Here is a 16,405-nt window from a genome sequence, read left to right on the forward strand (position 1 = left end):
AAACAGGAGTCATACCTATTTGCAAATTAGTACCCTCGAACCCAGACCAAGAGTTGGCAGGCTCCCTGTTCTCAGTTACACACTGACAATCTATAGGTCTGCTCTAAAATGATTCAAGTTTCTTAAGTTCCATTCACACTTCTATACTTAGTTCTTTGACCAAATCAAGTTAAATAAAGACTGCTGAACTTGCTGCCTAAAAAGTTGCAAGTTTGAACTTTGACCAGGCGGTGGGACAATGAATTCCATCAAGTTTGTGTCAACATCACCAAACCACATAGCATTGACTTCTATAACATTTGAGAAAATTTCAGAAGCAGATGACCTGTTAAATGCTGTTACAAACTTATGGCCTGACCTCCTCCTCTGGTTTTTCAATTATTAAACTTATCCTTCCAGCCCAACTAAGAACCTCAAATAAATATTGCAACACTGTGCTTTGAGGGACAGAGGCAGCTTAGCAATAGTTCAGTTTTAACAACTTAACTTGCTTGTCTGCTTAAGGAAGATAATGACATTCACAATTGTACTATGCCTATTAACTGAAATTCCAAACGACAGACAAGGCATGTCTATTACTAATGATGAGGGAGAGGTATAACATGTTCCACTGAGTTGTGTATGTTGGGGCAGCAGCGACAAAAGAGAGCCAGCTTATACATGCGATGCCCCAATAGCATTTATTTCATATCTATCTGAAAAAGAATTATTCTGTATATTTCCAGTATAAGCTGAATACAGATAGCCACTTGAAGGACCATGAAGATTAAGCAGGAGAATAAGACTGATTCGTTAGCTCTACAGACAGCCAGCATGGATTCAATGGGCTTCTGTGCCATAAATATCTACGACAATTATATATGAAGGTTGCAGGAATGGAGAGAAAATATAGCAACTACGAAATGATTTGACTAGGATTTTGTTTTTAATAAATACTACTACGTGAAACAGTGATAACTATCATTACAATTCTCTGCTCCCTAAAGGTGACAAGAAGGTGTGGCAAAAAGGATAAATTGGATGAACTGATCCTGTGGAACAACTCAGCCCCTTGTCACACTTCACTAACTGCTAGGCAAGAAGGACTTTATACACTAAAACATAGGATAAAAGGAAGGAAATTACACCAAGCATTTGGCCTTAGTTTTCTGTAAAGCATTTTAATTAATTGATTAATAAATTGATCCTGGAAGATAAATTTCCCTGCCATTTATGGAAGAGCAAATTTTAAATGGGTGACTTGGACTTTTCCAACAACTAATCCCTTAAGAGGTCAATTAGTGACCTCAATCTGCCAGCTACCTAATCACCTGCTCTTTAGCAGGTGAGAAAGGCACAAAGAAACCTGCCTGCTGTGCCAAGATTTGGACACCTGTACTGCTCCAATGTGAGGGCAAAAGCACAGATGCGAAGCATGGCAATGGGCTCTGAAAGTCATCGACTGCCCTTGACTCTAAACGCATCCTGCGCTCGTACCTAAACAACCCAAACCTGTGAGAAGTAGCAGAACTAATTACTTGCAGCTGAATCTCGTGAATAGGAAGCGTGGGATGGTGGACATTAAGCTACTAGCCTTTGGCTAAGATTTGGCTAAGATATTGAGACCTATGATTCGCCAATAAAATCAGTGGCGCTCACTGGCCAGCTCTTAATGAGCTGCTTGGTTGATAATACGATTTATTTATCAGCAATGGTTTAGCCGTTATCCAACATGCTGTCCTCACACGAGAAAAAAAATTGGGAAAATTCCACCATGATCAAAATACCAAAGCAATTGACAGCAGCACAGAACAGCACGTAAAGTGGTCATCCTCTAAAAGTAACTTAAAAAATGAACAGGAACAAGAATGAAAATAAAGTAGAGCACGTAGTATATGCATGTGCTTTTTGAAACATTACAACCTTTTAGATAATTAACATTCTTTTAGTTACTTGGTTTAAAATTTGCTCTTCTATAAATAGCAGGGAAACTATCTTGTTGAATCAATTTATTAATCAATTAATTACAATGCTTTACAATCAACTAAGGCCAAATGTACACGATAGTTTTCTTGTTTTTATGTTATGTCTTGGTGTATAAAGTCCTGGATACTTTTTGAAAACAGCCATATCTATTTGCTTTCCCATCTTCTAATATTTATTCAAGTACATTTTCGTTTAGACATTGCAGTGGTTTGTAAAGCTCTGTACTGTGATTTTGTCTAAGTGCCTCATATTTACAAAGGCTAAAATGAAATATTAACTATCGGGTTAATTCTCACTTATCATCAAGCTAGCAAATATTCAAAAATAATCTGGCTAAATTATATATAAATGTAGTTGAATGTAGTTTTTTCGCAAGAAAAAGCTCCACTTAGCTAAAATTGCCCAACACTACTTAAAATTTCAGTTTTTAAACTGAGGACATACTTTGTTATCCTGTCCAAGTTTGCAATTTGCTTCTGATTACGGATGACTTCAATAGCATTCCAGAGTCGCTGGACCACTTGGGAGTCTGACAGCCTCCTTTTTGTTAGGCGAACCATGGTCTTATCTAGCCTGTGAGCTGCATTAGAAGAATAAAGAAAACAGGGTTAACCAATATATGTAATGCCCATCACAAACTCTGCTTGCTTATTTATTCAGCTTTAGAAAGAAAAGTTTAAGATAAGGTCCTTTTCGGCTTATTTCCCTTTGTTTAAATAAAGGTCACAAACCAAACTTCTCAATGCCAGTTTTTGTGCTTACGGCACTGTTACACTTTGAGAAAGCAAGAAAATGCGCAGCGGGCAAGTAAATGGGATACAGAAAGGAAAGAAATTAGAATGAAAACAAAGATTTTTGTGTGCACATCAAAATTAATCAAAAAAAACTCCATGCATACAGAATAACCAAATTATAGTAATGAGATCAACTTTGAAATGTGAAACACTTGATGCCATTAATTACTGAAATAATACAAGATCACTGTCCAAAACACAATTTATAAAGTTTATTCGTGATTTATCAGTGGTACATACCCTCCTCCAAATTCCACGCACCATCCCCTAATGGTCTCTCCCCATTAATTAAATCCACTCTTCTACTGACTTACACGAAGGTACATTTGAGCAATGCCCAATTACAAGGTGGTTTCCACTTTACAAATGATTAAGTGGAATGTTGACTCGTTAATCTAAGTATCCTAAACAGTACTCATAATTACAACGAAGATATCTAATACATAGTTTTCATTTAACAAAGAGATTAGATAGCAAAAAAAGTGCTGCAGATGCAACAAACCTGAAATAAAAACACAGAATACTAGAAATACTCAGTAGGTCAGGTGCCATCTGCAGGAAGGGAAACAAGAGTTAACATTTCAGGCCAATAATCTTCCATTGACCTGAAACACCAACCCTTTTTTAAAAAGATATCAGTGTGATTTGAAAAAATATTCAGCCCATGTATCGTCATAAATTCTTTCTTCTGTTCTTCCAATACATGTTTTTATCATGCAATTCATCCTTACAACAATTGGATTTACATAGCATCTACACAGATGACATCACAAATGTTCCACATGAAAAAAAAACTTCAATCCTTTGAGGAGCAGTCAAGATTACAGCACAGCTGGTCAAAGAGGTCTGTTTCCAGGTGGCTTTTAAGGACCAAGCAAGAAGAGGTGGTTAAGGAAGAAACGCTATTAAGAAGGACGAAGTTGCTGAATGTTCAGCAACATTCACGGAACTGAGGACATACAGAAGACCAGAACCCAGTATATAAGGATGTGGGAAATAACTTCAGGCTTGCAAAGGAGAAGCAGGGACAAGGTGAGTGTTTTGACATGGAGTCAATACAGATCAAAGGGTGTACCTGGGTGGGTTGCGCTTCGGCGAGTCGGTGTGGACATGTTGGGCTGAAGGGCCTGTTTCCACACTATAAGTAATCTAATCTAATCTGCCAGGGATAGAATCATAGAGTCATAGAGATGTACAGCATGGAAACAGACCCTTCGGTCCAAACCGTCCATGCCAACCAGATATCCCAACCCAATCTAGTCCCACCTGCCAGCACCCGACCTATGTCCCTCCAAACCCTTCCTATTCATATACCCATGAAGGAGTAAATGTTGCAATTGTACCAGCCTCCATCACTTCCTCTGGCAGCTCATTCCATACATGTACCACCCTCTGTGTGAAAAAGTTGCCCCGTAGGTCTCTTTTATATCTTTCCCCTCTCACCCTAAACCTATTACCCTATCCTTGCCCCTCAATTTTGTAAACCTCTATAAGGTCACCCCTCAGCATCCAATGCTCCAGGGAAAACAGCCCTAGCCTGTTCAGCCTCTTCCTATAGCTCAAATCCTCCAACCCTGGCAACAGAAGTAAGGAAATCTGAGAGATATGGAAAGATTGTCATCAGATTGGACAAAAAAGTAGATAAGAACTTCTGTGACAGTGGAGAAGTGAGACAATTGGTAATGTTGTAAAAATTCATGTATTAGAAACTTAACAAGACGCCAGTGTTTCAGGCAGACCGACTGACCTCTGCACTCAGTAAGAATGAATGCGAAATTAGTGGCTGTAAACCAACTTAGGGTTGATGTAGTGAAATACACTAAATTTGGGAGTTCCTTCGACAGCTCTCAAGCCTGTTACAAAAGTCAATAAGATTGCGATTGAACTTTGACGTTAACTCCAATTTTGTGCCTTACCTCACCAGTGCCCCAAAATGCATTACATCAGTCCTGAAAGTAGTGGAATGCCTCCAAAGTTTCACAGCCCATTGAGTGAACAAATTTCTCATCCTTTCTCCTTAATAGTCATCCTCTAACTCAACTTTTCCAACATGTACATGTACTTCTACATGTACATGGTCTAGCCATTTTAGAATTTTACATTTAATTGAGATCATCTCTAATTCTGAAGTCCAGAGAGTACAAGCTCAATCTCTCATGATAAACTTCATTCTAGAAATCAGTCTAGTAAACCATTTTATAAATCCACAATGCTAACATATTTTTCCTTAGATTTTTTACAAAGGACTCTAAGCATAGTCCCCCTAAGGCCCTATGTTATATAGCATGTTTCTTTTAGTATTCTACTCTAATCCTTTGTAAGATAGGATGGAATACAACTACCTTTTTTCTAATCTCTGCAACTTTGTGATTTATGTAAAAAAAACACCAACCCCTCCGATTACCAATATTTGCCTTTTAAGCAATTCTCTGCTTTTCTATCCTTCCTTAAAAAGTGGATAATTTTGTACTTTCCCGCATGATACTCTAACTAATATCTTCTGGCCCAATTGCTTTATCAGCCCATATCTCTTGGCAGTCTCTTCATGTTTTGCTTCATCTCTCACTAGCTTTCTTTTGCCAACAAACATGAATGTTACAATGATTTGTCTTATCTAAGTCATTAATTGTATATAACTGAAACTCAACACTGATCTGGGTGGTGTCCATTAATTACCATATGCCAACCAGAGAACAGAAAATTGATTGCTATCCTCTGTTTTAACCAATTCTCACCAATGTTAATACATCACCCAATCCAGAGTCCTAGCCTTGTGCAACAACATTGTTTGCCACTTTATCAGATACATTGAGACACTACATATACTAATCTGCAAGTTTTCCTTCATCAACTCTGACTCCATTTTCTCAAAGAGTTCAAGTACATCTGTCAAACGTGTTTTCTTTTATTCATCCATGGGACATGAGCATTGCTTGCAAGAACAGAATTTATGCCTATCTTTAATTGCCCTCAAAAAAGTGGCCGAGCAGAGGCTGATAGCTAAGTTCGATACCCATAGGGAGGGCCTCAACCGGGACCTTGGGTTCATGTCACATTACAGGTGACCACCATTGCACTATACACACACACTCACACACACAGACATTCCTACACACACACATATACACACACACAGACACCCACACACACCCTTACAGACACACACACCCACACTCTCACATGCAACCCCTCACAGACTTAAGACACTCTGCACTCACAACATACACACCTACACTTTCTCACACTCACAACCCCCAACCCAGACAGACAGACAGACAGATACACACACAGACAAAGACCCACATGCACACATATATTTTGTGGGGTGAATTTGTACTTGCAGGGTTACATTGTACTTTGCTCAAAAACTGCATGCATTCTTGTAGAACTCTGAGCTCAAAAACTGCATGAATTTATGTAAAACTCTGTTATCTCACTTTTTAGATTTGAATCAATCAAACATCATGGCATAGACAGAGAACACAGGGGGCCAACACCTTCAACATATTGTCTAGTTATCACCACTGTTAACAGCTAACCCAAGAATGCAACTTTTTTTTAAAAAAATTGTGATTTACACATGAAAGATGTGAAACTATCACCATATTCTAACAGATGAAAGGCTTAACAGACAATCAATTTTTCAATGTATAATTTCAGTCACATCACACTGTAAATGTTTGTTATAAATTCTGTTAGGATTGAGCTCTCCACTATTACCTGATGAAGGAGCGTCGCTCCGAAAGCTAGTGTGCTTCCAATTAAACCTGTTGAACTATAACCTGGTGTTGTGTGATTTTTATCATCATGTGTTAGGTTACCTCTTAGCATTTTAGCAAGTACAACAGACCTAACTTTTCCGACTTACATTCATAACTGAACTTCCTCTTCCTTGGTAACATTCTAGTAAACCTACTCAATGCTATTTCTCAGACCTTTGCATCTTACTAAGTGACTCTCAGAATTTCTTTATATCCAGAAGAGTCTCAAGTTATTGCAAAATCCCTTTGTTTTTATGCCTCCATTTATAATTAGTCTTGTAATCATACGTGTATTATAGTATGTTACCAACTTGTCATACTAGCTTTAAGGACTTTTGTATAGGGACATTAAGATCTCCCCACACAGCTACACTTGTCAAAATTGTGCCATTTGAAATGTATTGAATCTCCATGTTAATCCTTGCAAAATTCAACATTTTACACATTTCCACATCATTGATGTTGTCTATTTCACCATCCTGTTAACATTATCTCAATGTCTATAATTATCTCCTTCACTATCTATGTACAATCTGCAAGCCTAAGTTACTTGTCGTCAAATGATGATATCAGGAGTTTATTTTAAGGTTACTTGCAGAAGAGATGAGGCTGAAAAGAATAAGACAAAATAAGAATGTGATATGCCTATACTGCCACTTGAATATAAAGTGACCTCCTGCTTTATTTTCTGATAGTTATAATAAAGTAGTCATATGGTCTTTATTGTGAGGTCAATTACTAAACAGCCCGGACAAAGAAGCATGCAAGAAAAAAAGTCAAGACTGAAACGGCTCATTGTTTCAGGCACACTTTATAAATGAATATGGAATGAATGCCTTTTGGTCATGCTGTTGAGTATTGCAGATTAATTGCCATATGAAATTAAGCATCCTTGAGACAAATGTCAGGAGCCAGTATCTTGGGCTGAATGCCCAGATGGTTTTGGGGTAAGTGGCCATTCTTAACCTGATATTTCTTTTAAAGTGCAGATTTATAGGCATAAAGGTTAAGATGAAAATTTTCTTTTCAGCGAAGGCCCAATATAAAGTATTCTGGCCCCCTCTACATTATCCAAGTCAAGCAAGTTTTTACATTGGCTGCACTCAGCAGTTTCCCTGACATCAGCACTTACTTTGGAACTTCTTCACTGGACAACAGAATAAAAGCATCCCTTTGTCTGCCTCCCAGATGAAGTTGGTTTCTCCACACACCAATGATTAGATCCCTTCACAACCAAATCGGCGCGTCTACTGTAGCCTCCGAAGTTTTTGATCAAAGCCAGGAAGGTTCTGTTTGTCTAGATCATAAACAGCTTTACAAAGGGGGCATAAATAAGGTTATTTCTTTCATTCTGCACTTCCATATGCAGTATATTGTAAAGTTGGTGATGGCAGAGCTCTAAGTATGATGCTCAAATGTGTAAATAGAGGTCACTCAATACTCGATTGTACATGATAAAATCAATTGAGTTAACATTTTATAGTTTTTAAAAATACATCTCCAGATCATATGGCTGCAGACTGCAGTTTGGGGGGTGGGGGGTGGAATTGGGTGCCAAGCCTTTAGATATGACCCTCTGCCATCTAACTGCGTGGGGCAAAACTGACAAGTTGGTCTTTATCTACTGGTCTACTTCATAAGAGGAAAATAATTGGAATAGACTCTCTGATGACAATAGTGGTGAAGGTTAATACGTCCTCCACTGCTGCACTTGAGGACCCAGCGGAAGTCTCGACAGCAAACAAACCTCCTGGCCAATTACAGTGTGTCAATGTGCTGACACTGAGCTCAAGGCTTGAAACATGGGTTAGATATATCTAGAATTGTCGTACTGTTAAGTGCCTGGAATAACTTGGTGATAAATAGCATATGATGGAAATGTGTTGCTGGAGAAGCGCAGCAGGTCAGGCAGCATCTAGGGAACAGGAGAATCGATGTTTCGGGCATTAGCCCTTCTTCAGGAATGAGGAAAGTTTGTCCAGCAGGCTAAGATAAAAGATAGGGAGGAGGGACTTGGGGGAGGGGCGTCGGAAATGTGATAGGTGGAAAAAGGTCAAGGTGAGGATGATAGGACAGATTGGGGTGGGGGCGGAGAGGTCGGGAAGAAGATTGCAGGTTAGGGAGGCGGTGCTGAATTTGATGGATTTGACTGAGACAGGCTGGGGGGAGGGGAAATGAGGAAACTGGTGAAATCCGAGTTCATCCCTTGTGGTTGGAGGGTTCCTAGCCGGAAGATGAGGCGTTCTTCCTCCAACCGTCGTTTCGCTGTGGTCTGACGATGGAGGAGTCCAAAGACCTGCATATCCTTGGTGGAGTGGGAGGGGGAATTGAAATGTTGAGCTACAGGGTGGTTGGGTTGGTTGGTCCAGGTGTCCCAGAGGTGTTCTCTGAAACGCTCCGCAAGTAGGCGGCCTGTCTCCCCAATATAGAGGAGGCCACATCGGGTACAGAGGATGCAATAGATGATATGTGTGGAGGTACAGGTGAATCTGTGGCGGATATGGAAGTTTCCTTTGGGGCCTTGGAGGGAGGTGAGAGGGGAGGTGTGGGCGCAAGTCTTGCACCTCCTGCGGTTGCAGGGGAAGGTGCCGGGAGTGGAGGTTGGGTTGGTGGGGGGTGTGGATCTGACGAGGGAGTCACGGAGGGAGTGGTCTTTATGGAATGCTGATAGGGGAGGGGAGGGAAATATATCCTTGGTGGTGGGGTCCGTTTGGAGGTGGCGGAAATGACGGCGGATGATGCGCTGTACATGGAGGTTAGTGGGGTGGTAGGTGAGGACCAGTGGGGTTCTGTCCTGGTGGCCCTTGAACCCCGCCCCTCCAACCGTCACCAGGACAGAACCCCACTGGTCCTCACCTACCACCCCACTAACCTCCATGTACAGCGCATCATCCGCCGTCATTTCCGCCACCTCCAAACGGACCCCACCACCAAGGATATATTTCCCTCCCCTCCCCTATCAGTATTCCGTAAAGATCACTCCCTCCGTGACTCCCTCGTCAGATCCACACCCCCCACCAACCCAACCTCCACTCCCGGCACCTTCCCCTGCAACCGCAGGAGGTGCAAGACTTGCGCCCACACCTCCCCTCTCACCTCCCTCCAAGGCCCCAAAGGAAACTTCCATATCCGCCACAGATTCACCTGTACCTCCACACATATCATCTATTGCATCCTCTGTACCCGATGTGGCCTCCTCTATATTGGGGAGACAGGCCGCCTACTTGCGGAGCGTTTCAGAGAACACCTCTGGGACACCCGGACCAACCAACCCAACCACCCTGTAGCTCAACATTTCAATTCCCCCTCCCACTCCACCAAGGATATGCAGGTCTTTGGACTCCTCCATCGTCAGACCACAGCGAAACGACGGTTGGAGGAAGAACGCCTCATCTTCCGGCTAGGAACCCTCCAACCACAAGGGATGAACTCGGATTTCACCAGTTTCCTCATTTCCCCTCCCCCCAGCCTGTCTCAGTCAAATCCATCAAATTCAGCACCGCCTCCCTAACCTGCAATCTTCTTCCGACCTCTCCGCCCCCACCCCGATCTGTCCTATCATCCTCACCTTGACCTTTTTCCACCTATCACATTTCCGACGCCCCTCCCCCAAGTCCCCCCTCCCTATCTTTTATCTTAGCCTGCTGGACAAACTTTCCTCATTCCTGAAGAAGGGCTAATGCCCGAAACGTCGATTCTCCTGTTCCCTAGATGCTGCCTGACCTGCTGCGCTTCTCCAGCAACACATTTCCATCTCTGATCTCCAGCATCTGCAGACCTCATTTTCTCTTCGATAAATAGCATATCTCAATACTGCACTTCCCCATTGCTGTCAACACCCTGGCTTAATTCTAACACCTCGTTGCTGACCTGACAATCCACCCACTTAGGGGACTTGTCCTCTCCACTGTTTTTAATTCTTTTCCATAGCAGCTCTGTTGAAACACCTTCAATGATGTTAGGGTTGCAGCAGCTCAGAGAAGTAGGCCTTGTTGGAAGCATTTATAAAAAAGTTAGGGTACTGCAATCTTCTCATTCAGTGGCAATAAGTACCAGAACTAGATCTGGGCCACGAACTCAGAAGGAATCAGTTCTGGAGTAATAGGATCGTGGATTAAAGCATCAGTAGACCATGACAACTGCTGCTTTTAATCAGATTTAGGCTCTTGGTATGAACTGACAACTGGTATATTTGGTTGCATAAATGACTTAAAATCTCACACCTAGGATTTGCCCAATGCTCACATGTCAAGAGTAACATATGCTCCTCATTACAAAGTTCGACATACAAAAACCTGGTTTTTATTATATCTGAAAACTGACATAACTGAGTCATGCATGACGTCTCAATTTAATGGTATTGGGAAATAAAAACCATGCTTTGCAGCCAGCTGTGCTTTCCTATCAGAAACTAATGGCACAATGTCTTTTCACCTTATCTGAAAAGATTTTCTGCCATTGGTTTCTAATAACAAAACTATGCCTAATTTAATGTCAGCAAAGGAAGTTAATTCGCAATTAAGATTTCATAATTGCAAGAATCCACCAATTCATAATTCCCATTTCTGAAAGGTAGTGAATTAATGTTTAGATTTGCCTCAGAATTTCAGTATCAAATGACAGCTCTTTTATGAATATGTTTACTCTTAATGAATAAACAGTTAAATCCTGCATATCAGAAGAGTATCTTTGTGACAGCATTGTCCATTTGCCACTCCTATCTTAGTTAACTCTGCTGCTAAAATCCTCATCCACGCTTCTGACACCTCCAGATTTCAATGGTGTGTATGCAACAGCTACGGGAAAGAGTAATCCCATTCACAGCCTTCTGAGACTCTTTGTTATACTAGATTTTGGCTGACACATGATTCAGCTCCATTTGTCTTTGCTTCAGCTCCCTAAATACCCTAACCCCAAAATAAGACAAAATTTAAGAAACAAAAGCTGAGTCTTGAAAATTTCAGCTGATCAAAAATCCCCAGAGTTCAAATCTTCCACTAACCTGGATGAACAATAGCTTCAAATGGCTTAGATCTAACTTTAGGATCATGCTCTCATGTTCTTGATTTCATGCGAATGCAAAACAAACCGATGTAAAGTGTCCTTGTAGCGTTATGCTTTGAGCTGTCACCATTCTATTAAACTTGCGCAGCAGGCCCTTCAAAGCCAATATATACTTTGAGATACAGTTCCCCTAACTTAAAATAGTACATCAGGTGCATGCTGAAATAAGCTCTGCACAACAGATGCATAACTTTTGTATTGCGAATGGGGTCAACATTCACCTTGTGTTTTTGTTTACTTCTTATACATCTACAAACATCCAAATCCCTTTCCTCCTCTATGATTCCTTGCCTTCGAAAAGGTTCTGGAATTTGCTTTTCTTGGATCCAACGTAGATGAATTTGAACTTCATTTGCCACAATATTGCTCATGAATCTCGTTTATGTTATTCCCTGTCTGCTCCCAAGCACACAAATTGTGTATCCTAACACAGTTGTGTGAAAATTTGGCTATTAAAACTCACCCTTCACCCAAGTCAGTGATATGAATAGGTAAAGCTCTAATAAAGATCTCTGGAGCATGGCATTTCATTACATCCCACCAATCATATCTCTTATGCATCTAAGCAAAGTGTTTTTCAGCTTTTGAGTCCAGCTATTAAAACTGTGCGCCTGACACCTCACAATATTGAGGGAGAAAGAAAACACAACCAGGGAAGCAAACAGACAAATCTGAAGAAAGAATTTCTTCCTGTGCCAACAACAAACAATGGCAACAGGAGTTTAGTTAAAAATCACACAACACCAGGTTATAGTCCAACAGGTTTATTTGGAAGTACAAACTTTTGGAACCACTGCTCCTTCATCAGGTAGCTGGTGGAGCAGGATCATGGAACACAGAATTTATCGCAAAAGATCAGTGTCATACACCGAGTTTAGATAATACTTCCAGATGCATTCTTTTCAGCAAAAAAAAAGTTGACATTTCTCAGCTCACTTATACAAACCACCTTTGTTTGTTGTATTACAGATTTGCACACATCTGCTTTCTACATACAAGGTGGTCCACAATCCAAAAGCAAAATTCCTGTTGCAAACGTATGCCCAGTTTTACTAACATTACTGTGAATTCCACCCCAAAAACTTAAATGGGCAAATTTACACATATAACTGTTCACAGACACTTGTAAGCATGATAAAACATGTACCTTAAATAAACACACTGTGCAGAAACAGATCTATGCTTCTTTTAAGTTATTAAGTTGAGCACTCAAATTCACTGATCAAAGGCTTAAAAGTAGCCACATTTTGTGGCCAGTGTAATTAATCAAAATTCTTCTGAATTCAATTTGGAAGCATCAGGTGCTGTTTTCTTTTCAGGAACAATTACAATTCTGGGAGGCTTTCAAGGACAACATAACCAAACATGGATGGAGATTGCAGAGTTGTTACAAACATTATATCCTAGACGGCATTGTCCATTAACAGTCAGTAGCTAAATTTTTCAAAATCCTTCAAATAGCCATAGAAGATGTCAAAGAAATACCAGAAAACTTCAACTTCAATAATTTTATACTTGATAATGAAATTTAAATAAATAGGTGGTTGCCAAGGTAGTCAGCAAGAGTTTTAGAGAGAGGTTTTAGCATTGATTCATTTACTAACCTTTTTTCAAGCTTTATTTAACACATTTGAAAAATAAATAGCAAGCTCCAGCAACAGTTCAACAGCAAATTCAATTCCAGATTTGAAAAGATCAGGTGCAGTCTTCCACATAAGCGTGCAGCACAAACATGATTAAAAAAGATATAAGGCTCTCATCAAGTTAGCAAGTTAATCTAGTCATCTAGTGCAATTTTGAAACAACACACATCATTTCCTCTAACTGGATTTCACATGACTTACCTGAATATTATGTTAAAACAATAGCCATTAATTCCATTGCTTAAAAAAATGCAGTGCTCAGTATTGTGGCACAGGTACCACTTTCAATTCAGTGGAGCTACAACAAAATGCAGTGAGCAATATGTATAAATCAAGTTCGAATACATTAACAAAAAATTTCAGCCCAAAATATTTAATTTCCAAGAAAACCCCCACTGCTGTCATGTGAATACAGCTTGATGGTCGCATTTGAATGTAATCGGAACTTGATTCTTCAGCAACATGAGACACAATAGCTTCACTGTAGCATTTGTCACTGTCTCATCAAGCAGAAGGTGGGGCCTAATGATTAGGAGCCACCCCTAGCAGTTTTGTTTTATTTATATATATAGATTGAAGGTGAATAAAAGGTTTGAAAATACCACTTTAAAACCAGAACAGAGCACTACCCTGGGTAATGTTTATCCTTCAAATCAATTAAAACAAATTATCCGCTTATTACAGTCTTGCTGGTTTGGGAATATTGCAAATAGGTTGGTGAGATAACCAGCACTCCTCAAACATTCCAGAAGATTCCCCTGGCCTCGGAAACTACTCAAACGCCATTAGCCATGCGGCTGATGCAGCTGCCACCCCCACGCTGATTGATGATGTCACTTCCGCCCCATCTTGGCCGCTCCCACAACCACTTCCACCCCTCACAATTCCTCATGCATCACACGTGACATCACTTTCGCCCCTCACATCATCGCTGATGCCACATGCTCAGTGACTTCCGCCACCCCTACTGCCGTGGTCACCACCACTTCCGCCCCCACCAGCGCCAATCACCTGCATTCTGTTGACATGTCCCCCACAGACCCCACTGTCCCTATCCCCACCCCCCAGAACCCCAAGGGGAACACTACCCCTGCTCATGCCTCCACCCCCATTCCTCCCACCATCACACCCACTCCAGTTACAGGTTCCGCTCCCATTCCCAGATCTACACCCACACCAGATCCCAGCTCCCAACCCTGCCCAGTTTTCACCATCCCCCCCAGACCTCCCCCTCACTGAGGACGAATGATCAGTCCTCAAAGGACTCACCTTCATCCTCTTCCATCCACGCATCAATGAATTTAATACACGCCGTGACGTCGAACAATTCTTCCATCACCTCCGCCTCAGAGCTTACTTTCATAATCAGGATTCCCGCCCACCTTCCGAGGACCCCTTCGCCCACCTCCAACGTACTGCATCCACCTGGACACCCCGCGCTGGCCTATTACCTGCCCTTGACCTCTTCATTTCCAACTGCCGCCGGGACATTAACCGCCTCAACCTGTCTACCCCCCTCCCCCACTCCAACCTCTCACCCTCACAATGCGCAGCCCTCCAATCCCTCTGCTCCAATCCTAACCTCATCATCAAGCCAGCGGATAAAGGCGGCGCAGTGGTAGTCTGGCACACTGACCTCTACACCGCTGAAGCCAAACGCCAACTCGAGGACACCTCTTCTTACTGCCCCCTCAACAATGACCCCACCCCCCCATCACCAAACCATCATCTCCCAGGCCATACAGAACCTTATCACCTCAGGAGATCTCCCACCCACAGCTTCCAACCTCATAGTCCGGGAACCCCGTACTGCCCGGTTCTACCTCCTTCCCAAGATCCACAAGCCTGACCACCCTGGCCAACCCATTGTCTCAGCACGCTCCTGCCCCACTGAACTCATGTCTACCTACCTTGAGCTGAAAATGTGATGCTGGAAAAGCGCAGCAGATCAGGCAGCATCCAAGGAACAGGAGAATTGACATTTCGGGCATAAGCCCTTCTTCAGGAAGGGCTTATGCCTGAAACATCGATTCTCCTGTTCCTTGGATGCTGCCTGACCTGCTGCGCTTTTCCAGCAACACATTTTCAGCTCTGATCTCCAGCATCTGCAGTCCTCACTTTCTCCTCTACCTACCTTGACACTGTCCTATCCCCCCAGTCCAGGAACTCACCACATACGTTCGAGACACCACCCACACCCTCCACCTCCTCCAAGACGTCCGTTTCCCCGGCCCCCAACGCCTCATCTTCACCATGGATATCCAATCCCTCTACACCTCCATCCGCCATGACCAGGGCCTCAAGCCCTCCGTTTTTTCCTCTCCAGACGTCCCCAACAGTACCCTTCCACCGGCACTCTCATTCGTTTGGCCGAACTGGTCCTCACCCTTAACAACTTCTCCTTTGAATCCTCCCACTTCCTCCAGACCAAAGGGGTAGCCATGGGCACACGTATGGGCCCCAGCTATGCCTGTCTCTTTGTTGGCTACGTAGAGCAGTTGATCTTCCGTAATTACACCGGCACCACTCCCTACCACTTCCTCCACTACACTGATGACTGCATTGGCGCCACCTCGTATTCCCGCGAGGAGGTTGAGCAATTCATCAACTTCACCAACACATTCCACCCTGACCTTAAATTTACCTGGACCATCTCTGACACCTCCCTCCCCTTCCTGGACCTTTCCATCTCCATTAATGACGACCGACTTGACACTGACATTTTTTACAAACCCACCGACTCCCACAGCTACCTGGATTACACCTCTTCCCATCCTACCTCCTACAGAAATGCCATCCCGTATTCCCAATTCCTCCGCCTCATCTGCTCCCAGGATGTTCCACCACAGAACACACCAGATGGCCTCCTTCTTTAGAGACCGCAATTTCCCTTCCCACGTGGTTAAACATGCCCTCCAACGCATCTCATCCACATCCACACCTCCGCCCTCAGACCCCCACCCCTCCAACCGTAACAATGACAGAACATCCCTGATGCTCACCTTCCACCCTACCAACCTTCGCATAAACCAAATCATCCGCCGACATTTCCGCCACCTCCAAAAAGACCCCACCACCAGGGATATATTTCCTTCCCCACCCCTTTCCGCCTTCCACAAAGACCGTTCCCTCTGTGACTACCTGGTCAGGTCCACGCCCCCCTACAACCCACCCTCCC

The 16,405-nt window shown here is 42.5% G+C and overlaps 1 protein-coding gene across 4 annotated transcripts in view; it reads right to left on the reverse strand.

Moving 5' to 3' along the window:
* The window catches only part of zmynd11 (zinc finger, MYND-type containing 11), a 199,753-nt gene that overhangs the window by 103,890 nt on the left and 79,458 nt on the right, over positions 1 to 16,405 (reverse strand). For all 4 annotated transcript variants that reach the window (XM_087987554.1, XM_087987552.1, XM_087987553.1 and 1 more), the window contains one exon: positions 2,410 to 2,545. In XM_087987554.1, the coding sequence (XP_087843680.1) occupies positions 2,410 to 2,525 (116 nt within the window). In that variant the 5' untranslated portion in view covers positions 2,526 to 2,545. Of the gene's footprint in view, positions 1 to 2,409; positions 2,546 to 16,405 lie in introns of those variants that run through there.

Source organism: Chiloscyllium plagiosum, unplaced genomic scaffold, assembly GCF_037043375.1.
Source record: "Chiloscyllium plagiosum isolate Xiang-an unplaced genomic scaffold, Cpla_swu_hap1 HiC_scaffold_5, whole genome shotgun sequence".
Lineage (NCBI taxonomy): Eukaryota > Metazoa > Chordata > Chondrichthyes > Orectolobiformes > Hemiscylliidae > Chiloscyllium > Chiloscyllium plagiosum.